This window comes from Trachurus trachurus (assembly GCF_905171665.1).
Source record: "Trachurus trachurus genome assembly, chromosome: 8".
Classification (NCBI taxonomy): Eukaryota; Metazoa; Chordata; class Actinopteri; order Carangiformes; family Carangidae; genus Trachurus; species Trachurus trachurus.
The window spans coordinates 28,471,044-28,495,936 of NC_139905.1; the positions used below are offsets into that span (position 1 = coordinate 28,471,044).

Consider the following 24,893-nt stretch of genomic DNA (forward strand, 5'->3'; position numbering starts at 1 on the left):
GTTTTCTTGTTTTTAAGATTGGACTCACACACACACACACGCACACACATGGTTTATTGTTGTTTTCTCGCTCCCTCATGTTTTAAAAGTGGATTTCTGTATTATTCATAGAGGCTTTCATAGCACACAGCTTCACCTGCATGTCAGATGAGTGAACCCCCACTCTCTGCTCTTCCACCTGTTCTCCCTCAGACCCTGGTGACCCAGTACGGCGGCGTGGAGGCCCTGATCCACGCCGTGCTCCGTGCCGGGGAGAAGGAGGACGTGGCCGAGCCGGCGGTCTGCGCCCTGCGACACCTTACCTCCCGACACCAGGACGCCGAGCTGGCCCAGAATGCAGTGCGGCTGCACTACGGCATCCCGGCCGTTGTCAAGCTGCTGGGCCAGCCGCACTACTGGCCTGTGGTGAAGGTGAGGAGCAGCGCTGCTGTGTGGGGAGAGGAAGGAGATGTTAGAAAAGACGTAACTGCAGTTTGAAACATGTATACACACACACACACACACACACACACACACACACACTCCCATCATGCTTCACTTGTTGAATGCTTGAGCTGTGGTGGGCTGTGTCCCCGGAGACACAGACAGATGAAGAGACAGTAGCTGCGTTTCCATTACAGGTGTTCGCAAAATAAAAGCGGTATTTCTGAAATTTCGAAAAAAGTTTTATTTGCAGGTGTTTCCGTTGAAAGGTGTTTTGCGAATGAGCCGTAACGCTCGTAAAGTCTAGTATCGCAATATCCCATCATTCTTTTAAAGGAGACATATTATGCACCTTTTCCACAAATTAAAATAGTCCCCAGGTGTCTTAAAGACATGTCTGTGAAACACTTTGGTCAAAATACCCCAGGGATCAAACATCACAGCTCTTTTCAACCTCTCAAAACAGCCCTGTTCAGAACGGCTGGTTTCAGAGCCTGTCCCTTTAAATGCAAATGAACCACTACTTGCCCCGCCCCTTCTACTGCTACCAGGTTAGCCTCGCGTCACCAGGCTCTAAGTCCGAATTTTGTCTGCATTCTGCGTCATCACCAAATTCACCAAAGTAAAAGTGTTGACCAACATAAAACTTATAAAATAGACATTAAAGGGATAGTTCGGGTTTTTTGATATGAATCTATATGGCATCCCCATCATCAGTTACGTGCTGTGACGGTGACTTTCCCCGGACTGTGTCCCGTGAGCGGAGTTCCGGCCTGGTTTCGGTGCTGACGAATGTAGTCCGGCTAGTTGGCTGGGGTCACGAAAATAAAGCGTTTTTCTTCTCAAAACAATATGCATTCAAAAGAGTGATACATTTGCATCACAAAACCGTTGTCCACGAAAAAGTCTGACCTCGCAATCGCTTGGCGCTATTTTCTCTCCCTCCGTATCACTGCGCGCTGCCGCCTGTAGACGGCTGTGCGCGTTTCTATCAGCTGTTTCACGGAGTTTACTGCTCGGATAGTTCACATAAACATATCTGATTATGACACAAGTGATGAAGCCATCACTTGTTTTAGCACAGAGCTAAAGGGAGAGCTTTATGAACCTGATGTGATGCTGAACTTCGTCAGATGGAGTTAGGTAAAGAGGTGGGTGATCGTTGCAGCGCAGTTCATGGTGGAAGATCAGACCTACAAACATACACAGACAGACAGCGTGCATCACCTGCACCGGACGGTGCAGCTGAAAAAAAAAGAACGGCACTACTCTCCAGCCAGCTGACGTGCAGCTCACCTGCGGCTCACCTGCAGCTGTCAGAGGAGCCTTAGATCTTCCATAACGGACTGCGCTGCATTACTGATCATCACCCTGTCACCCTGTCCGTCACAGCTACAGTTGTGGTCTAACTTCAGCTTGTCACTTCCCTGTCCCTCCTCTCTCTCTCTGTCTGCTCGTTTTAACTCCATCTGACGAAGTTCAGCATCACATCAGGTTCATAAAGCTCTCCCTTTGGCTCTGTGCTAAAACAAGGGATGGCTTCATCACTTGTGTCATAATCAGAAATGTTTATGTGAACTATCCGAGCAGTAAACTCAGTGAAACAGCTGATAGAAACGCGCACAGCCGTCTACAGGCGGCAGCGCGCAGTGATACGGAGGGAGAGAAAATAGCGCCAAGCGATTGCGAGGTCAGACTTTTTCGTGGACAACGGTTTTGTGATGCAAATGTATCACTCTTTTGAATGCATATTGTTTTGAGAAGAAAAACGCTTTATTTTCGTGACCCCAGCCAACTAGCCGGACTACATTCGTCAGCACCGAAACCAGGCCGGAACTCCGCTCACGGGACACAGTCCGGGGAAAGTCACCGTCACAGCACGTAACTGATGATGGGGATGCCATATAGATTCATATCAAAAAACCCGAACTATCCCTTTAACTTGTAATACAATAAAAGCAAAAGGTTAACTTAATGGCTCGAGGACTTTCTTGTCAATTATATTCCTTAAATTAAAAGGTTTCACCGCATTTTATTAGCTTGGTGCTTTTATTTTGACGGAAAGGCCTGTCTCTCTCGCCCTGGATCCGGTTGCTTACCAAAACAGTGTCAACAGCCCCAGACTGGTACCAGGTAGGGGTGGTATTAGTTACATCACTGGAAGACAACAGCTTGTAAAACCACATGGATTTTAACCTAAGAAGCCTGAAAATTACAGATTTTTTTGTCAGTTCTCACATTTTGGGGGCCGGAAGGCAAGACAAACACCCAAATATATGTTAAAGAGCCTTCAAAAAGTGATATTTACATAATATGTCTCCTTTAAGATCTCGTCCAGCGGGACTTCACTTTAAGGAAGATGGACGTAAGCATCTTGCATTTCTATGGTGTTGGGACAGCGATCTCAGCTGCTGGTATTGTGTTTAACAGAAGACAAAGGCTGCTCGATTGTTCAAAGGCAAATATATTTTATAATATATATTATGTGTGGCAGCGGCCAGAAATGAGGGATTTCTGGGAGAGGATTGTGAATGAGGATTTCACTGACCAACTATGGATACAAACTTTCAGGATGAGCGGGATACGTTCAATCAGCTGTGTGATGTTCTTGAACCGAAATAAGTGTTTCCATAACACTTTTGCGATACACTTTTATATTGATATGTATGAAAAACCACCTCATGAGAGCGTAGAAATAGCAATATTTGAGAGGTTTTTCGAAATGTAGGCGTTTCCATTGCCAGTTTTTATTTTAATATTTAGGTTTTGCACATTTCCAGGGCTGATGGAAACACAGAGACACAGGTTGTTTTCATTTCTCAGTGATGAGGAGAGACTGAGGGTGGGAGAGGGACTGAAAGGATCTGGGTTCATTCCAAGTTAAATTAACAACACTAAGAGCTGCGAGGAGCCTGTGGAGGTTTGTTAATGCACAGTACAGTGAGCTGGAGGAGATGAGCAACACTCAGACAGCAGACTGGAGTGTGCTCACACAATATTTATATGCTTTCCCCTTTTTTTTAATTACGAATCACTTAGACTGATGCATTTGACAACACTATTAATTACTTTCACATTACAATATTGAGTTTCTGCTGCATTTTTCATCCGTCCATCTCAGACACATCTGACACAACAAATATGCTTCAATAATATTATGTGAGCAGCTGAAAACACTGTTTTACTGTGCATCAGCTCATAACTAGAACCCACTGACACTTACAGTGATAGCTCAGGATAGCTCATTTGACGACACATAGTCTATTACCTGCTTTAGATTTGAATGGGCACCTCTCGGTTTGCAGCATAAACTGGAAAAAGGCTGCACCAGGCTGTAAAGATTGTTATTTCTGCTATAAACACTTGTTCAGGCTTCAGTTGTCAGGTTCATGCTGGTTAGCAACATGGTTTTCACATTTTCACAAGGAAGAGGACCCAAATGCAGACAGAGTCACGGGGAGCAGGGTACGTGAATGATTTATTTAGACAGGGCAAAAACACAAAGGGGATCTCCAAAGTCCAAACAGAAGAAAACCAACTTAAAGGGATAGTTCAACATTTTGGCAAATTGGCCCATTGCCATAATCGCTATAGTCATAGCAGTAGGTTCGTTACCTTTATTTGTCGGTGTAAGCTATTTTTAGAACGGAGGAGCGGAGCGGCGAGCTGCTCAGAGCTACACTATGGAGGCTAATGGAATTTCTTGGTTTCCCTCATCAAACTCATCAAATACAAAATCCCAAAACTCCAAAACGCTTTCATGGACAAGTTGTGACCTGCACATTCACCACGCTATGAGATAATAATGGAACGTTACGAAACGGAGCCGTTTTCGAGGTAAATACAGGGTAAATACAGAGTCTGCTTGCTGAAAAACTGTCCCTGAACGCAACACGCATCAGCGGTTTTGCATGAATTTACCTCTAAAACGGCTCCGTCTCGTAACGTTCTGTTATTATCTCATAGCGTGGTGATTGTGCAGGTCACAACTTGTCCACGACAGCCTTTTGGAGTTGTTGGATTGTGTATTTGATGAGTTTGATGAGGAAAACCAAGAAATTCCATTAGCCTCCATAGCGTAGCTCTGAGCAGCCTGCCGCTCCGCTCCTCCGTTCTAAAAATAGCTTGCACCGACAATTAAAGGTAACGAACCTACTGCTATGACTATAGGGATTATGGCAATGGGCCAATTTGCCAAAATGTTGAACTATCCCTTTAAAGGTCACAGGTGTAAAGATCCCAAAAGTCACAAGGAGGGAAAAACAAATAACTAAAGTACCAAACAAAACAGGGAACACCAAAGAACCAAAGAAACTTGAAAGAGGGAAAAAAAGAGGGGACAGGGCAACGAGGTGGATGATGAAAAAGAGGGGATGACGAGACAGGTGAAACACATTAGGGTGGGGCTTGTAATCACACAGGTTGGAAAGTTGACAGGAAGACAGGGGTAAGACACATATTTCAAAATAAAGTGACAAGACAAAGACAGAAAACAGAACTCAAACCTGACCACAGACAACAAGATCCAAATCTACTGCCGGTAATACACGATAGAAATGAAGCCCATGGGTGCTGCTGAAGTATTCAGTGTTAGCTTAGAGGACAGATGTCTACAGGCCGACTGGATGGACGAAGAGTTTTCATGTTGGCTGAACAAGAAGAAATCTGTTTCTATTTCCTGGTTCATTGATCAGATAGAATTTCCAAAAACAATTCATGTAATGTCTAATCAGAGACAAAACTTTATTATTATATGGTTATAAATATGTATATAAATATATATTTATGGTTATAAAAATCATCATCACAACCCAAAAAATCAAAACTTAGTTTGTCTTAGTTTTTTTTTGCATATTTGTCACACTTAAGTGTTTACAATCATCAACAAATTTGGATATTAGACAAAGACAACCCAAGTAAACATAAAATGCAGTTTCTAATTGATGAAAAAGTAATCCAAACCTACCTGCCCCTCCCCCCTTGTTAAATCATTAACTAACTGTGATCAATCTAATGTTTTTGGAAGTGTTGAATCAAGAAATCACTTCAATAGAACCTGTTTGAGTGAAGTGAAGTAGGCTAAGAGATCTCAAACAGCAGCGCACATCATGCCGCGTTTTAAAAAGATGAAAAAACAAAATCATTGACATGAGTTACAAATGTTCACTGGAGTCCCAGAGCTTTAGAAATGGCTTTGTAACACTTTCCAGACTGATAGTTGTCAATAATTTTGTTTTTTTCTAATCTGTTCTTGAATATCCTTTGATTGCAGCATGATGTCTTGGTTTTTGAGATCTCTCAACCTCCTTCACTTCAATCAGACCGGTTCTATTGAAGTGAAATTTGTTCATTCCACAGGTCTGGCAGTGATCAGGGTGTGGACAGTGAAACTTGGCTTTTCAAAAAAGAATTAAGTTAATCACAGTTAGTTCATGATTTAACAAGGGGGGGAATTACTTTTTCACATAGGGCCCAGCCAGGTAGGTTTGGATAGCTTAATTCCCTTAACAAATTAAATCATCATTGAAAAACTAAATTTCATGTTTACATGGGTTATCTTTGTCAAAAAACTAAGGAATCAGGAAGGGGGCAAATACTTTTTCACTGCACTGTACATTTACATTACGCACTAAATGCAAAGTGCAGTTGAGTTTGACATGTTTGCTTTTGAAGGCGCCACTTGATATTTCCAATAATCCAGAGGAAATTAACATTAATATGTGCCGCACATTTCATCACAGCTCAAATAGCGTTTGAAACATTTCACTTTAACCAAAGATGTCAAGCTCAAAGTGGCACTAGAGGGAAAAGCAGAGGGTCATGAGGACAGTCATACACTGTGTAGAAAACATGAAGGTAAAATAAAAACCTGCAGATCCATCCACTGGATGTGAAGATAATTCCTGCACAGTCATTATGATTCATTCAAGCTGCAGTTCTATTAGAGTCATACAGTGACTCACTCCTGTCTCTATTTATACACTCATACCTTGTGTGTTAATGAGTAAAGAAAAAAATATTCATTTTCAAATTGTATGTGTATGAGACTTTTTTTTCTGGTGCTTTTGAAACTGTTATAACGTCAAGAGTTAAAGGACCAAGGTGAACAACTCAACCATTTTTAACAGATCATTTAAAAGAAAAAAGAGCAGCAATAATCCATATTCTATAATGAAATCCAAAACTCAAAAACTTAAAGGGATAGTTAAACATTTTGGCAAATTCGCTAAGATTCATTACCTTTAATTGTCGGTGCAAGCTGTTTGTAGATCGGCAGGGCAGAGACGCAAGCTGCTCATGAAATGTTACTTTCACTTTTCCCTCACAACTCATCAAATGCACAATCCAACAACGCCAAAATGCTCTCGTGAAGAAGTTATGACACATTCGCCACGCTATGAAATAACAACCTATATATGAAGCGAACACTTACTACTACTACTACTTGCGTTTTTGAAATCACTCCGCCCAACAGCCATGTCTGGAATGTAGTTTCGGCTACGCATTTGCCTTGAAATGTTCGTCCAGAAGAGTGTTAGTTGTTGGATTGTGTATTTGATGAGTTTGATGAGGTAATGGGGGAAGTTCCGTACGTCTCTGTTGCGTTAGCTGAGCAGCTCACGTCTCTGCCCCGCCAATCTAAAAGCAGCTTGCACCGACAATTAAAGGTAACAAACTTACTCCCAAGACTATAGGGATTATGGCAATGGGCCAATTTGCCAAAATGTTGAACTGTTGCTTTAACAGTAACAAACAAAAAACAAAAAAGAACCTACAATGACTCTGGTATTTAATGGAGCCCCATTAAATAGGAGTGATAATAAAGGAAATACAAGTTGTAATCACAGTGTTAAGACTATTAGACAATCAAAACTGGTAAAAGTAAACTAAAGTAAAAAAGTAAAAGTAAAAAAAAAAAAGAGGTAAATCACCAGGTAAATCATTTTTTAAAACAGAAATATAAAGTTCCAAAGCAACAGTCTGTAATAATTAACATCAACAGTGATGATGACAAAGTGTGAACCAGCAGCAGAGTTAATCAACACTGAGATTCCAGTTGTTGCTGCAACAACTTAGCCTCAATAACATCAGGGACTTTTGCATTTACACGTTTTGCACCTCGCTGATTATTTTCACCTGCATGCAGCAGCTTTTACGTGCGCGCGCATATTAATGCTGAGAACAAACAGCTGACAGTAGTGGTGCAGAGAAATGGAAACAATATCACAGCAGAACAGTTTGTATTAACAGTGCGATCCACGTGACTTCGCTCATTTGAAGCTTTGTGCTGTTTCAATTTCACATGCTATCGGCGATGCAGTATTGTCTCAGATGCAGGAGATGTCTTACCTGTCTGTCCTCGGAGTCAGCACCCGTCAGCTTCACTGTGTGTTTTTATCTCCAAGTTGACAGTGGATTAGTTGCTCCTGAGTTTGCACAAGACGACATCGAGATTCTGTTCCAACAAAATAAGGCAGAGCTGGATTTAGAGGATAAAAGCTGCTGCCAGACAGAAAACATAGAGCACCCTCTGTTCCCATAACCTTCACTTTTATTTGGGTTTGGACTCTTTACAGTGTTGGTATTTGCTATTTGCTGCCATGAACATGGCATTACGTTACTGCACCTTAAAGGGATAGTTCACCCAAAATTCAAATTTCACTCATTATCTACTCACCCTCATGTCGACTAAGAGCTGTGAGAATTTTCCTCCGTGGCTTCTCTGAGTTACGGGGGGGGTCCGTGCAGCAGTATTTGTCCATATAATGGTTGTCAATGGATACCAACTTTCTTCGTCCAAAAAGACACACCAAAAAACATCAAAATACCTCCATACTGCTCGTCTGTAATGTCCCTCTTGTATTGAAGCCCCGACATGAGAAATTGTTCTGCCGGTCAGGAAGAGCAGTGAACTGAGACACTGGGAGCTTCCGCTACAAACAAGCTTAAAATATAGACTTATTAAATTTTTTCGGAACAATTTCTCATGTCGGGGTTTCAATACAAGAGGGACATTACAGATATCCATTGACAACCATTATATGGACAAATACTGCAGGGTGAGTAGATAATGAGTGAAATTTGAATTTTGGGTGAACTATCACTTTAACTGAATTCATTTTCCTTTTCTCAATCAATCAATCAATCAATCAATCAATCAATCAATCAATCAATCAATCAATCAATCAATCAATCAACCAACCAACCAACCAACCAACCAACCAACCAACCAACCAACCAACCAACCAACCAACCAACCAATCAATCAATCAATCAATCAATCAATCAATCAATCAATCAATCAATCAATCAATCAATCAATCATTTCTGTAGCACTTTTCATACAATTAAAATGCAACACGAAGTGCTTTACATCAGTGTTTCTCAACCTTGGGTTCGGGACCCCAAGTGGGGTCGCCTGGACTTCAAATGTGGTCGCCTGAAATGTCTAGTAATTGATAAAAAAAATAAAAAGACTGATAAAAATATTTTTTTAAACTAATTATTATTCTTTATAAAAATTCTGATTAAAAACACCACACAATCTTAAACAATGGTATTCTATACTTTTACTTTCTCAAATATAAATCGAGTTCAAATAAAATGCAGCATATAAAAATATCTGAGCTGGCACATCTTGATTGACAGCAGCGATCACGTGCAGTCACATGATCGTGGGGTCGCCAGAAATTTGTGATATCAAAATGGGGTCACGAGCCAAAAAAGGTTGGGAACCACTGCTTTACATAATAAGCACCCTTCCCCACCCACAATCCTAATAAAACAATAAATGAGTAATAATAAAACAGTACAAATACTGATAATAATAAGCAAAATTATAAATAAAGGGAATTCAATTAAAAGCAAGACTAAAATAGGTCGGTCTTTAGTTTGCTTGTAAAGACTAAACAGAGAATCAGCGTTCAGTATTTGATAGTAGAGATTATGCAGAGACAATCAGCCCATGCCTGAATGATGCAGACACATCACACAGTTTTGCTGTTTACATGGAAATATTTTCTTTTCTACAATTTGGAAAGAGAAGTAATTGTGTTTGTGCTCGATGTTTTCACTGAGTCTGTTTGATTTTGTTTACTGCATTTTTTATTATGTAATATTCACTAATCAAAGTTTTCCAGTGAAGCTGAGAGTAAAACAGGATTGCAGTGATTGTACAGTCACTAAACTAAACTGACGCATAGTTTTACCTGCGTTTTTCAATCACGGAGATTGTTCTTGTTTCTCATCTGTTTTCTCTGTGATCACAGCGTGCAGAGTCAGGCTGCTTCACATGCACCCAATTTCCTTATGATTTAAATCTACAGCGCCATGAAAAAGTATTTGCCCCCTTCCTAATTTCTTACCTCTTACTCACCATGGTTCACTGGAGTCCCAAAGCTTTAGAAATGTCTTTGCAACACTTTCCAGGATGACAGATGTCAATGATTTTTTCTTTTAAAATCTGTTCTTGAATTTCTTTAGATGGCAGCATTTTGTCTTGCTTTGTGAGATCTCTCAGTCTACTTCACTCTGTCAGACAGGTTCTATTGAAGTGATTGCTTGATTCAATATGTCTGGCAGTTGAGAGTGACATTGAAGTCAGCTTTCCAAAAGAATGCTTTATCATAGTTAGTTCATGATTTAACAGCATTTTATATTTACTTGTATTATCTTTGTCTAATAAAAGATATGTGTTTGATGATCTTAAACATTTAAATATGCAAATAAGTAAGAAATAAGGAAGGGGGCAAATACCTTTACATGGGACTGTATGTAGTGGGTGTGGATATCTCTGGTTTTGTGCACAATAACACACATAGTTTCAGTCATAAACCTACACAGTTTGATGCATCTGGCCCCAGGTTGGGTCAGGTCAGGATCTGGGGTCATTTGATGCCATGAGTGTGTTTGCTCCTAAAAAAGTCTGTGGACTTTTTTTTTTAAAGACATTCCTATGAACCTCTCTTCCTCCTCCACATCTCCATGCATCTGTAATGTGTTTACACATTTCATATGCTGCTCCCTCTGAAATACAGGCTCTGCATGTACAGCTTGTAAAGTGTGTTTTCTGGTGCAGCAGTGAGACAGCTCTGAACTCTGAATGTGCTGATGCACAGTGGCTGAACTCTCCATCCACCCAGAGCCCTCAGATCCTCCTCCTCCGAGGTTTCCTTTGGTATGACGCTTCACACAGTGGCTGGTAACTAGGGTTGCAAAGGGGTGGAACATTTCCAGAAATATTACAAATTGGAAACTTTCCATGGAAATTATGATAATTTATGGGAATTTATGGGAATGAACTGGAAATTGGGGGTAATTTAAACAAACTGTATCGTATCCAAACATAAATGTAAATATTTTGTTTTGTCATAAGCAGACATCCATATATACAATAATACAATAAAAAAACATGACATTTCAACAGATTTATTTGTGAGTAGAACTTTATCAAGTTTTAATTCTTGTATGAACAATCAATTCTTTTACTGAACAACAAAAACATGAATATTGGGAAAGAAAATAGCCCTCGATAGCCCTGCAGTTAGCAGTGTGCTGTGTGCATGTGATTGAGGAATAGCATAGATATTTTTGTATATAAGTGTTCAAGTATACTTAAATCTGGTTGTTTTAGTCAAGATTATGCTACAATATTGTACATTTCGGATTTATTCCCGTTTATTCCCATATATTCCCGTTAATTCCCATGGAAAGTTTCAAACTTTGAAAATTCCTGGAATTTTGCAACCCTACTGGTAACCATGGGAGCAGTTCGCCGGTGTTTGGAACATTGACTGTTTGCTGCTGCGTGACCCACATACAGTCCATCCCTGGAAGGTCTTGGTGACAGAGCTCTTTGATCCCGGTCCTCTCTCCTCAGGCCACTGTCGGACTCATCCGGAACCTGGCTCTGTGCCCGACCAACCAGGCGCCGCTGAGGGAGGCGGGCGCCATCCCACGACTGGTCAACCTGCTGCTGAAGGCTCACCAGGACACGCAGAGACACGCCTCCTCCGCACAGCAGACGTACCAGGTCTGGAGCGCACACACACACACACACACACACACACACACACACACACACACACACACACACACACACACACACACCTCAGCCTCTCTTCTGATTGGCCCGATGTTACTGGAGCTCCAGAGAGGAGATGGAAAACTACACGGAGATGGGTCTAATCCCTCCTGTTCATGAGGAAGTGCATGAGAGATTGCTGTATAACCTATATGTTCCTCTCTCCTAAAGGGATATTTCAACACTTTGGCAAATTGGCCTATTGCCATAATCCCTATAGTCTTAGCAGTTAGGTTAATTACCTTTACAGTAATTGTCGGTGCAAGCTGTTTTTAGATTGGCGGGGCAGAGACGTGAGCTCTGCACGGCGCACGGTATTTCCGACTTTCCCTCATCAAACTCATCAAATACACAATCCAACAACTCCAAAACACTCTGGTGGACAAGTTGTGACCTGCACATTAAATAATAATGGAACATTATGAGACAGAGTTGTTTTAAAGGCAAATGCGTATAGCCGGAACTACATTCCAGACACGGCTGCTGGGCGGAGTGATTTCAAAAGCGAAAGTAGTTCAGAGTATTTGCTTCATGTGTCGTAATGTTACATAATTACGTTATTATCTCATAGCGTGGTGAATGTGCAGGTCACAACTTGTCCACCAGAGTGTTTTGGAGTTGTTGGATTGTGTATTTATTACTTTGATGAGGGAAAAGTAGAAATACAGTACCGTGAGCCTCCGTAGCGTAGCTCTGAGCAGCTCACGTCTCTGCCCTACCGCTTGCACCAACAATTAAAGGTAATGAACCTACTCCTAAAACTATAGGGATTATGGCAATAGGCCAATTTGCCAAAATGTTTAACTATCCCTTTAACAAAGAGAAGCTAGAACTATCTCACTGTGACTAGTTTCAGGTTACATCCTTGTTTATCCACGATCATATAAAATGTTTAATGCTATTTTGTGATAATAAGTCTTGTGTTATGACTGAACTGTGTTTTATCTTCATTCTTGAAGCCAAGTGAATGCTTGTGCCAGATTCCCTTGAAATTCAAAGTGATCACTGCGATCACCTTGAGCTTTGACCTTTAGCCACCAATTTCCTCAAGGCATTGTGGGGACATCAGCGTCTGTCTCTGTTGGTAGGACGGAGTCCGCATGGAGGAGATAGTCGAAGGCTGCACAGGCGCTCTTCACATTCTGGCCAGAGACCCCATGAACAGAGGAGAGATCGCCAGTATGCAGACCATACCACTGTTTGTACAGGTACGCCCACCTGCTTGTTACAGCTGTTACACCTGGACAGGTGACCGGTTCATTATAGACAAAATAGTTTAGTTTAATAAGTTTATTTGTATCAGGGACAATGTACAAAATAACATTAGTCTCGAAATGAGAAGAGATGCCTTGTACCGGATTTAGCTTACTAGCTACTTTCCATCCGTAGTCCCTAGACAGGTGAATAAGAACAATAGAAAGGTAAGAATGATCAATTTACATAGTGTTCTAAACATCCATACACATGTGCATAATACACCCTCTCACACATCACAAACACTCGAGACATATTTCATATCAGAAAGAAACATACAGTTATTAAAATACTTAACACTTTGCCAAGGTTAAAAATAATTTAGGCTCATGATTAATGCTGACATGACTGATTTCTTAGGATCCATTGTTTGACTTCCCGGGAAAAAACATTGAAGTCTGTACAGAGTTTCAGATTAGTTGGAAGATTGGAAAACATATCGTCGCTGTCGCTCCTATGTCCAAAAATCATCATATTAATTTTTTTTTCATAAATCAGTACTATTGGTCACCCTTTACGTCTGACTGTGGTTTTACAAATATTTAACCAATGAAAAGTTTTTAAAACCGCCTGTAACTAAACCTCCTAACTCCACCCCCACCCCTCCGCCAGGACTGGTGGTGCAGGACCACTATTTTCTGATTAACAGGTTTTCTATGTATATGCATTATTTTTATTTATGGCAGTATTTATTACCCGCCAGTAGGCAGCAGTACCAAGCCAGAAATGTTGCTAATTGCTTCACTCAACTGTAGAAGAATAACGCAAGCTGTTGATTGGAGCATGGATTTATAATACAGCCATGGATTGGAGACACTCAGCCGGTGTTTGCATTGTTAGACTAAATAACTTTTCAATACATAGCTACAATGTTTTATGTTTTTAATTTACACATACGCTGTAAAGGAAAATGATTTATTGTGCAGTGCAGTTTAGTCCGTCATTTAGGCTGTTAATAGTGCACTTATCTTTTACAGAGTTTGGCCTCATGTATTCAACAACAGGAAAAACATAATTTTTTTGAGAAAAATAGAATACAGTAAACTATGTAACCTGTAAGTTGATGATAACGTAACGCAATAAGCTACTGTGGTCGATGCGTCCGTCAATAATCAGTGGCAGCAGAAAACCTTCTATCTCCACTTTCGTTGGTCATAAACCTCCTAACTCCACGTGAGCCTGATTTGGGTAAAATATGAATTAAGTAATGACACATTTAAATATCTGACTATTTGTAAAGACACAATACCAAGTTTGATGATGTCATGTCCTGTTATTACAAAACCACAAGGTTTTTTCCATTTCCTGAAAAATAACAGTTTTGGACATACAGTACTGTGGGAGGTTTGCGCCCGACAGCGACGATGTCTAAATAGAACATCAGCCTGACAACAGAAAGAAAATACAGCTATCCCAAACACTAAGATAAAAGGTATTTGTGTGTGTGTAGCTGCTGTATTCTTACGTGGAGAACGTGAAGCGGGTGTCGGCGGGCGTCCTGTGCGAGCTGGCCCTGGATAAACAGTCTGCAGAGCTGATCGATGCAGAGGGAGCGTCAGCGCCGCTCATGGAGCTGCTGCACTCCAGCAACGAGGGGATCGGTACGTCACAGATACACACACACACACACACACACACACACACACACACACACACACACACACACCAACCATGCACACACTGATGTGTGTCAGGACCAGGGCCGTTGTATAGGGGAGAAAGGTGATGATAATTCCAGGGGCCCAGTGCCCAGTAGGGCCCACAAAAAACCCCAGTAGTCTAATCTTTGTATGACTTAATTATTCTGCTTAGACCCTGACTAATACTCATAGTAATGCTGCATTAGCATCAAAACAAAGTAGGCTAAATAAAAAATGATAACATAGTCTAAGAAAAAAGTGGAAAAGTCAGGGGCCCACTTTAGTATTCTTTCAGGGGGCCCAGAATTCCTAGCAACGGCCCTGCTTAGGACACAGGATGCGCTGATGCTTTCATTTTAAACATTATTTCTGGAAAGATTTGAACACAGGCATGAACTTACCTCACCTGAAAACACATGCTTTTAAACACTGGTTACATTACGTTTTCTTTATTTTATGGGATTTGACGTTTTTTGTAAATTAAATATTCACTGTTTGTCATACATGTAAAAGTACACAGATGGGGAAATCTCACACACGAGGTAATCACAGGAGTTAATTTGAGGAAGAAACACACAAAATAAGACATTGTAAAATAAAATGGGAGACAATGAATAAAAACACAAGGAACTCAAAACGGAAACACAAGAAAAACAACAGAAAAAAACACTACCTGCCTAGGTTGTGTGCGCCACAACTGTTGCTGGGAACCTTCACTAAAGCAGCAGTGAGAGGTCTACAGTTTATCAGGGAATTGGACATAACCCACTAAGGCTTTTTGTACATGAGGAGGAGGAACTTAAATCAATGCTCAATGTAACAAAACGCTCATGTTCTCTCCTCTTGCTTCTAGTTCACAGCTGAGCTTTTTTAGCTTGCTATGCAAACATGAATCATTTGTCCAAGATCTTTTTTGATTTACAAATGGCTGAAATGAAGCTGCTTCTAAGGAAGAAAAACAGTTTTTGTCACATAAACCCCACGGGAATCTGAGATAAATCCAAGACTTATCGTATCATCAGATTTAATCCAGGGGAGTTAATTTCCCTGGGCTCTTGAACAACATTTCTCATCTTTGCTTTTTGTTTTGACCCAATTTAACTTTAAGAAATGATTCCTCATCCATTTATTTATTTTTTTATTGTGGTTTATACGTGGTTTAAAGCTGCAGCATCATTATTATTGTTACAGTATATATCTCTCTCTTTCTCTCTTACTCTCCCCTTAGCCTACTCTTATACAGTATATGCACATGACGAAGGCCAGAGGAGTATGTTACAGTATGTTAGAAGTTATATTCAGGTGTGACAGAGAGAGCTGTAAAGATAAAACATACTTGTGTGACTGAGGGAGAAGTGGCTGCTGAATCATGACTGCCACCTGCTGGACTGGCAAGCTCACATCAAGCTCCAACACATGCATTTATCAGTGATACAACTGCTGATACAATATATTTAATCAGGCAAGAAAAATAACTAGATACAATGTTCGATACATCACATGACGTAAGAGTCAAAGCTCAAGTCTTATCTTGACTGTTTTTCATGGTTTGGGTCCATTATAGAGTTGTTATTTCAGACTTTGATGTTCCTCCGCCTTTGGATGGTGAGGATGGTTTCCTCTTTGAACATGACACAGTCTTCTGTGACCAAAGCAGCTCCATAAAGAAACTGCACAGAGGCGTGACTTCAGCTCCGTCCAACACCTTCTGGGCTGAACCAGAACACAGACTGTGAGCTGGACCTTATCAGCCAGCTCACACACCTCGCTCATGTTGTTGTGCACTGAATGGAAGGGAATCCCTGCAGCCAGGTTCACACATTCCCATCAGTATTTCAAAGGGTCTGAAACACACACATGCACACACATTATAATGCACAGAGGTGCACATGCATACACACTTTTCTCCCCTCTCTCCTTTCTCTGAGAGCTGCATCCTTATATGGAGTCAGAAAAAGCTGAAAGCTGAACTAACACTATGAGGCTTTAGTCCAAATAATCTCGTCTCAAACCACTTCCCCTTTGACCTTGATGGAAAACATCATGAGGTGAAGAAAAGATATGATGGAAATTTCATAAGGACTTCAAGATGAAAACGCTATAGCTCAGGGGTAGGCAACTATATTTGTTGAAGGGCCAGAATATTTCTCAACAGACACATTAAATTCACCTTTTTGCTTAATAATTTGGCTGTTTTTTTATTTCTCTTGTGCACATCATTTTTATTTTACACATCTTTGGTGTTTTGTATGGATATAAAATTAAAAATCTTGACATAGCCCATCATATCATCATTTACATATCATGCTGCTGGAGCTTTATACTGCTGGCTTGTATCCTGAGACATGCCCTGTGATTTTCAGCCTAAATATGAAAGGAGGCTGACCATTACAGGGCAGGTCCGTTCTCAAGTCATTGGTCCTGACACGTGTGTTTCTCTTCTATAACACACATTCTACATCTCAGAGGCGACGTCTTTCACGGGCTTCATTCGCCTTTCAAACGAGGCAGAGCTCAGTGGGAAACTTTAGGAGAGACACGGGCCGAAGGACACAACACCGGGGGAGAAGCAGGTCCGTGCAACCGCGTGCAACTGTGCGCCGCGGACGTGCACGGAAAAACAACCGCGTTGCATCAAATATGCGCCGCTACGGCTTTTGAGTTGGGAGCGCACCTGACGCACGTCTACATTGAATGGGCTTGAGCGCGCGCCAAAGACGAACGGCCCCCTGATGTACACACGGTTGGACCAAGGCCAAAATCACCCATAGCCTTTACAGACAGACAGGGAAAACCCTGCAGTCCAGCCGGCTCCCCAAACATTTGTGCATGTTACCTGGGCGTTTCCTTATCCCAGTGCAGTGTCTCACAGGCACACACAACAATGCGCTGGGACACGTGTTTCCGTGTCCCTGCGCATTGACTTACAGGCGAGAAATACAGTACGTAAACTATTAGAACTCAGTCGCGGGCCACATTGGAAGGTTCGGCGGGCCACATTCGGCCCGCGGGCCGCCTGTTGCCGACCCCTGCTATACAGTAGCTTATACAACACACTCATTATCAGTTAGCATGCTTTAGACGGCAGACCTCCTCGTCATGCCAACGTGAAGCTCAAACTCTCATGATGACCCTGAAAGACCCTGCAGTATCTTAGTTAGCATAGCTTTTGCTGTTCATATCCCAAAAAACGCAACCACCAAGGTAAGATGTGACCACACTCTTAAACAAATTTCACCGCTTGTTTCAATCCATGGTAAGGAGTGTAATTTGTGCTAACAATGAAGCTACTTGACACACTTTGGAATTCATTTATCATGTTTTCAATGTCAGTCATTTTCAGAGAGCACACTGAGGGTTACATGCTGTTATTCCGACATCCCACCACTCCGACATCCCACCATTTAGACATATCACCATTCCGACATACTGTCTATCCTCTACCTGGTCCTTTTACTAAACTTAACCAACTCCTTTCATCATTGCCTGCCCAACCAAAAAAATGCAAAATCTTTTTGGGGAAAAAAAAACGCTATTAAAGGAATTGTCGTCATTCCGACCATACTGTAGTTTGTCCAAAAAGGTTGAGGCCAAAGACTTCCCTGATTGCTGGAGCACATTGGCAGATGAATAAAACTTGTAAAACTCCATGATGGCCGACCACATCATCATTCCAATGTGAAGCTCAAACTCTCATGACCCTGAAAGAGCCTCATGCTCCACGACACTGTAGACAACATTTTAAAAATGTAATATGAAGCACGTACATTTGTAGTAGGTAAAGCCCAGAAGTTGCTTTTTCCAATGCTTGTTGGTACAAGGAAGATAAATGTCCCTCTTTCTTTCCACCTCCAGTCTATTAATGGAAAATGGATCATAGCATAATATATGCTAATATTTTGTCTGTTTTCAAACAAACTCAGTTTCTCATTTGCCCAAAGTTCACAATATTAAAATGGTAAACACTCAAGCAGTTAAGCTAATATGATGAATTGATCATTTGTGATTCAGAGAAAACAAACAGGTTCTTTGCTCTTCTGTTTATAAATGACTGCTGTTGCCATTTGCCCACAGCCACCTACGCTGCAGCAGTGCTCTTCAGAATTTCCGAGGACAAGAGTTCAGACTACAGGAAGAGAGTGTCAGTGGAGCTGACACACTCTCTCTTCAAACACGACCCTGCAGCATGGGAAATGGTAAGAACCCTATGTGTGTGTGTGGCTATATAGGTGCTATTGTGTCATGAAAGTTTAACTTTTGCACCATCCTAAAAAAGATACCACAGATCTACAAGATTGCAGCCACTCATAAAAAGAGTATACCCTGGTCTTGAACTCCCAAAGTTCCAACTCCACCGTCTGTCCTGTGATGCGACTTTATTGACCCATCCCATCCAGTGTTGTCATAGCAATAGACCGAATGATTGATTATTGAGCTGGAATCTCTGTGTGTTTGTTTCAGGCCCACACCGCAATTCCTCTGGAGCCAACGTACCTGGCTGATGGTGAGTGCTTTGGTTTTACAGCGAAGTACTATTCAAACATGTGGTGTTATTGCGGTGCCTCACTCCTCAGCACAAACAACACACAAATTACAGCTGGAAGAGAAAATAGTCTTGACCAAAGGATAACTTAAAGGTATAATATGTAGGAATTCCCCCCATCTAGTGGTGCGGTTGCATATCTGAACGTATTCTTGATGTTGCATTCACGTGAAATCAGGCAGACGTCAGACAGACAACAGACGCTTACATCTATGTAAACAAGTGGTTCGCCAGCACGAGGCAAAACAATACAGGCGTGGCAATATGTTGTCATGGTGATGTCGTATTGTTTACCTGACCCACGTTTTACCGTCTTTCTCTCGTCGAGTAAAATGACATCCGGTTGGTTTGCCGACGGCCGTCTGCCTGACTGCACCTGAATGCAACATCAGTGCCTCTGTCCTTCCTCACACTACACAGTGGTGACAGTTTTAACAGGCCGAGCCGACAGCTCCGCTGAGTTTCTATGGTTACCTACGGTCACGCTGCCACTCAACGTAAAAAATGGCGATGCAACATGGCCGCCTCGGTTCGGTGCGTCGCCCACTTATGTATTTGTAACGTCTTGTAACAACTCATTCTAAGGTACGAGAAAGCTTTATTTGTATGCGGTCGTGATTCGACTTAAGTGAAATACGTATTTATGAAAGCAATATTAGATTTTTGCTAATAAAAAGCCAAATAAGTTACACACTGGGGCTTTAAAACAAAATAAATATATTCAGTGATCAATAAATGTGTTTATGAAAATTACAGTGTGGGTTCTCTTGCTGCACTTAGACCTTGAAACACACTCTGGAGCCCATAACACAACACAACACAACACATGCAAAGTCAAAACCCAAAAAGATACGACTGAATCATGATGGATTGTTAGAGGGGAAGCATTTCTCATGTTGTTGCTGCTGCTTCTGTTTGAGGCACTGGGGTAAATTAATGAAGCTGCTGCTTTTAGTTGCTACAGACTTTGGCTCAAGATTGGATGCCAAAAATCCAACAGACTACTTCCAGACAACTGATGAGATGCTGCCTTTTTTGGGGGGGAACAATCTCCAAACTGCCATGCTGATATTTCATCTGTGACTGAGGAAAAAGGAAGCACGGGAAAGCAACTAGCTGCGTTTCTATTACATATTTTCACAAAACAAAAGCTGAAATTTCGAAAAAGTACAATTGCTATTTGCAGATGTTTCCATTGAAAGGTGTTTTGCGAATGAGCCCGTAACTCTCGTAAATTCTAGTCTCGCAGTATCCCATAATTCTTTTAAATTCTCGTACAGCGATCTCAGCTGCTGCTATAGCTGTTGCTGTTATTGTTTTTAACAGAAGACGAAGGCGGGGCTTGATTGCTCAAAGGCAAAACCCTTATAAGGGATTTCTGGGAGAGGATTATTTGTGAATGAGGATTTCACAGACCAATTATGGATACAAATGTGATGTTCTTGAACCGAAATAAGTGTTTCCATAACACTTTTGCGATAATCAGTTTTATCGATATGTCTGAAAAACCACCTCATGAGAGCATAAAAATGTTTTAGTGATATTTAAAGTATATTTTTGGGGGCTTTTTTGCCTTTAACCTTAAACTGGTGTTTTTCTTATGACACGTTTTCAGGTTTTAAATGCATAAAAGTACCACATAAATTTGTTTATTGCATCAAGGCTTTTTGACTTTGTTAGGAAGCTCTATTTAAACAAAATAAATCCCCCAAAAAATTCACAAAATTCTAAAATGCTCTGGTTAAAATTATGACATTTGTGGTGTTAGGGTCAATTTTGATCCGGTTATAACGAAAAGAACAATAATGAGAGTTAAAACTGAAATCATAAGTGCAAAACCAACCTTTTCATGGATAAGGAAGCCTAACAACGTAACCAAGAGATGAGAAACAAATTTGATGAAAAAAATAAGTATTTTACAGCTGATTTAAAACACCATAGATGGTAGCAGAAAGCTAACACAAGACAAAGGTTAATGGAAAGCACAGTCAAGAGAGAGACAGGAAATGGGGAGGCAGAAAGGGGGGAATGACATGCAGGAAAGGGAAAGGGCCGCTTGATGCGGGATTCGGACCGGGGCTGCCTGCAGTGAGGACTGTGGCTTCAACACATGAGTTTACGTTTACAGTAAACGCCGCTATATTTTAGTGATATTTGATAGGTTTTTCAAAATATAGGCGATTCCATTACCAGTTTTTCATTGCGATATTAAGGTTTTGCGCATTTGTAGGGGTGATGGAAACGCACCTAGTGGCTCTGTACCATAATTACCCAAATGTAATGTTTAAACATCAACAAAATCTGACACAAGACGCGAGCTGAAACACAACACAAATATACAAAAGAGCCCATAACATCAACACAACACAATGTGTTTCTATCCAAAGAAAGGAGAGAGGGGCTTTAAGTCAGATGATGGTGTTTGTCAGTGAGTCTGTGTGAGTGTGGTGTGTGTGTGTGTGTGTGGTTATTGTAATGCATATTAACACAAAAGTGAAGGTTGTTAGTAGGTTTTAATCCACTTTAACATGTAAAAGGCTTTATGCTTTGACTAGAGTGTAATAGAATGTGTGCAGAGAGTAAAAGCAGATATTTCATTCATTTCAAAATGAAGTATTAGTGCTTCATAAGTCGGAATTGTACCTCATAAGAAGCTCATTCCAAGGACATGGTGAAGAGAAAGAAAGTGGGAAAGGGAGAGAGAGTGAAGGAGAGAGAATTTAACAAAGGAGAAAAGCCCCTCCCTCCTTTCTTTCCCTTCTCATTGCTCTTCACCCCTTCACTAAATCCGTCCTCTGACACTTCCTCGGTGTACATGTGCAATTCCCTCCATCTCATCATCTGTAATTATTGCCCCACCCTCCCATGTGTGTGTGTGTGTGTGTGTGTGTGTGTGTGTGTGGATCTCCATGTTTCATTTTTCACCAGACAGTTAATCCATGCACACACACACACAGTGCTCTCCGTAGTTGTAATGAAGGTCATCGAAGATACTGATCCCACACTGCAGTTGTCAGCTGCAAATGAACTCATTTACTTATTATGTGTCTCTCAGTGAGACTTCCACACACACACACACACACCTCCACACACACACACACACACCTCCACACACTCATCTTCAGGCCCGTCCTCTCCACACGTCGAGCTTCAGCGCCCACAGAACAGATCACAATGAGGTCAGTGATCAGAGTTCACATGTATCTGTCAGAGATGTAGCATCATACTGTAGAAAGAGAGAGCCGACTCTGACTCTTTCAGATCTGAACACAGAAAAACAGCTTCACCAGGATCCACGAGGAACCAGAACCAGAACCAGAACCAGACAAAGTGACAGAGGCAGAGTAGGATGATGGTCCCAGAGCTCTGTACTACAAAGCAGAGGCAGTTCTCAGGTTAAAACCAGCTTCTTAATACAGGTTATCAGGACGCAGAGTGTTAAAGGGATAAGCCAACATTTTTTTTTGTCGTGTCTTGCCTCACTCCAGAGTCCATGACCAGCAGATAGACCCCATCCTTTCGACTGTCCGTGCAGTAACAAGGGAGATACGGGCAGAGCTGGCGCACCGCTAATTGACCTTTCGCAAAACCCCGCCCCCGAACGGTCATTGTCCAATCAGACATCATAGCAACCGTTACTATGTAAACAAGGTCCGACAAGCTGCGGAACTCCGACAAGCAAAGTGTATTGTCGGACAGTAGTTACCTGAAGAGTTTGGCTGGGGGAGTCGTGTTCTTTCCCCTCCCAAGACTGAAAACACAACAGGAGAGATGCCTACAATGGGTCAAACCGTGTGGAAGCCCCCCCCCCCCCCCCCCACCCCGCAGCCGGACCCTTTTCCCCCTCCCAGCTAAATGTCATGAAAATAAGCATATAGCCTACATCTGCTCCAAGGTAAGCTAGAAGGACTAGGGCTGTATCCCAAATCACTCACTACTACAGTGTTTCCTCTAGGATTATTTTTAGGGGGGGGGGGGCGATCGGACCTTACAACTTTCACTTTCACCAAGCACTGCTGCAGCATGTGCGCTTCTCTCTCTCTCTCTAGCTCTGTGTGTGTGAATGTCAATAACAAACAGCGCTATGAGGAGATGAATGAACGGAAGACATGCAGCGGTGTATTTGCGACAATTTTAAAAAACAGAAGGAGCTGTAGGTATGAGGAAACACTGTAGCCTACTATAGTGTAGCTACTTCCACAGATTGAATCCTCTCGGTGGGGAGAAAAAAAGAAAAGAAGAAGCTCTGGTCTCGGTCCGCGACACAAACACCACGTCCTGTTACCCGTATTCTCTTGCAGATGATCACATGATGCAATTTATGAATCGATAAAAGCCCTATTTTGATCATCATTATGTTTACATTGTGACCACGCAATTTTGTAGTGGTGTCAGAATGTTTAGTGATTATTAATATTCATAAATATAGCGCTCATATGCCTCTGAGACTCTGATGCCTCAAGACGCTCAATATAAAAACACTGTTGACACTCGGGCAGCGTTAAGAAGCTTGTCGGGCTAGCAACGGTAACTAAGGGGGGCGGAGCTTTTGCGAAAGGTCAATTAGCTTAGCTCAAACGCTGGAAGTGTATAGGTAGTGTTAGCCTGCCTCCTACCTGAGCCGAAATCAGCAGTCAAATCTCGTCCCGTTACCGGCATTTGACCGCTCAAGATGCCTTACCGGAGAGTTTTGTCAGCTCTGAGATGAAGATCGGCCCACAGGTTTCCATTTAGAGTTGCTGAAGAGTTTCTCTGATGACTTTAGGTGGAGGCAGGCTAACACTACCTATACACTTCCAGCGTTTGAGCTAAGCTAATTAGCGGTGCGCCAGCTCTGCCCGTATCTCCCTTGATACTACACGCACAAAGGATGGTGTCTATCTGCTGGTCATGGACTCGGGAGTGAGGCAAAACACAAAAAAAATATGTTGGTGTTTCCCTTTAAGTTACGCTAGCTTTGTTGAGCTATATTTGACCTTTGATGTGTGAGTGTGAGCAGACCTACGTGTGTCTGGTGTGATGGTGAAAAATGGCATGTGAGTGGAAATGAAAGGTCGGAATAGAAGCTGGATCCCAGTTCAGGGACCAGATACTTTAGAGGATGCTCAGCAACCTTGACACAGTTTTTCAAACTTGAGGTTTTAAAGGTCCAGTGTGTAATATGGGGGGGGGGGATGACATTCAGCGTTCAGGTTCTAGTTTGCAGCACTCACTTAAAGCAGAAGTAAGTGATATTTTTGTGTTAATATAAGTCTTAAATAGTTATATCTTCCGACAGCAATCACTTACATAGAGTGTTTGGACTGAAACACGGGTCTCTCAGTCCCTCTGCTCTGCTCTGAGCCGAGGAGAAAACATTTATCGTATCCTACAGTTTTTATCCAATGAGGAGAGAGAACGGCATGCAGGGCTGTGTGCAGCCAAGGGACGCCGTGAATGTGGTGACGTAGGGACGAGGACTGTTATGGTGCGTTCAAGGAAACTCGTATTTTTCCGACCGTGAAGTCGTACCAGTTCGATCTGGTACGAGTTCACCGGTCGGAAGTTACGAGTGGCCGTTATAGTGACTTTCACCGGTAAAACAGGTCGGAAAAACACGAGTGGGTTGCCTGGAACGCTACAAAGTCGTAAGTTGTGACTTGAAGCTGTAATTTACGATTTCAAAAGCCTGCCTGGAACGCAGCATTAGCGAAAACGACCGGATCACTTACTTCTGCTTTAATTAACCTTACCAATTATTACACACTGGACCTTTAAGTGTTTTTTTAATAGTTGATGCTAATTCAAATTGTTGAACTGAACCTCAATAGTTACATTTGGCTGTTTGTGCATGATGGATTTTGGGATAGTCTGAACCTCCGTGGCCAGGAAAAAGGCACAGTGTTTCAAAGTGCACAGTGCCGTCTGTAGACCCTGAATTGGGATGCAGCTGCAGTCAGGGAGAAGTAAA

The 24,893-nt window shown here is 41.8% G+C and overlaps 1 protein-coding gene across 1 annotated transcript in view; it reads left to right on the forward strand.

Annotated features, from left to right (window-relative positions):
- The window catches only part of LOC310990609 (junction plakoglobin-like), a gene marked incomplete at both ends in the record, with an annotated part of 85,660 nt that overhangs the window by 58,439 nt on the left and 2,328 nt on the right, over positions 1-24,893 (forward strand). The window contains 6 exons of the mRNA XM_083978054.1: positions 193-411; positions 11,303-11,455; positions 12,595-12,714; positions 14,211-14,361; positions 18,475-18,596; positions 18,862-18,904. Of these exons, the coding sequence (XP_083834180.1) occupies positions 193-411; positions 11,303-11,455; positions 12,595-12,714; positions 14,211-14,361; positions 18,475-18,596; positions 18,862-18,904 (808 nt within the window). The remainder of the gene's footprint in view (positions 1-192; positions 412-11,302; positions 11,456-12,594; positions 12,715-14,210; positions 14,362-18,474; positions 18,597-18,861; positions 18,905-24,893) is intronic.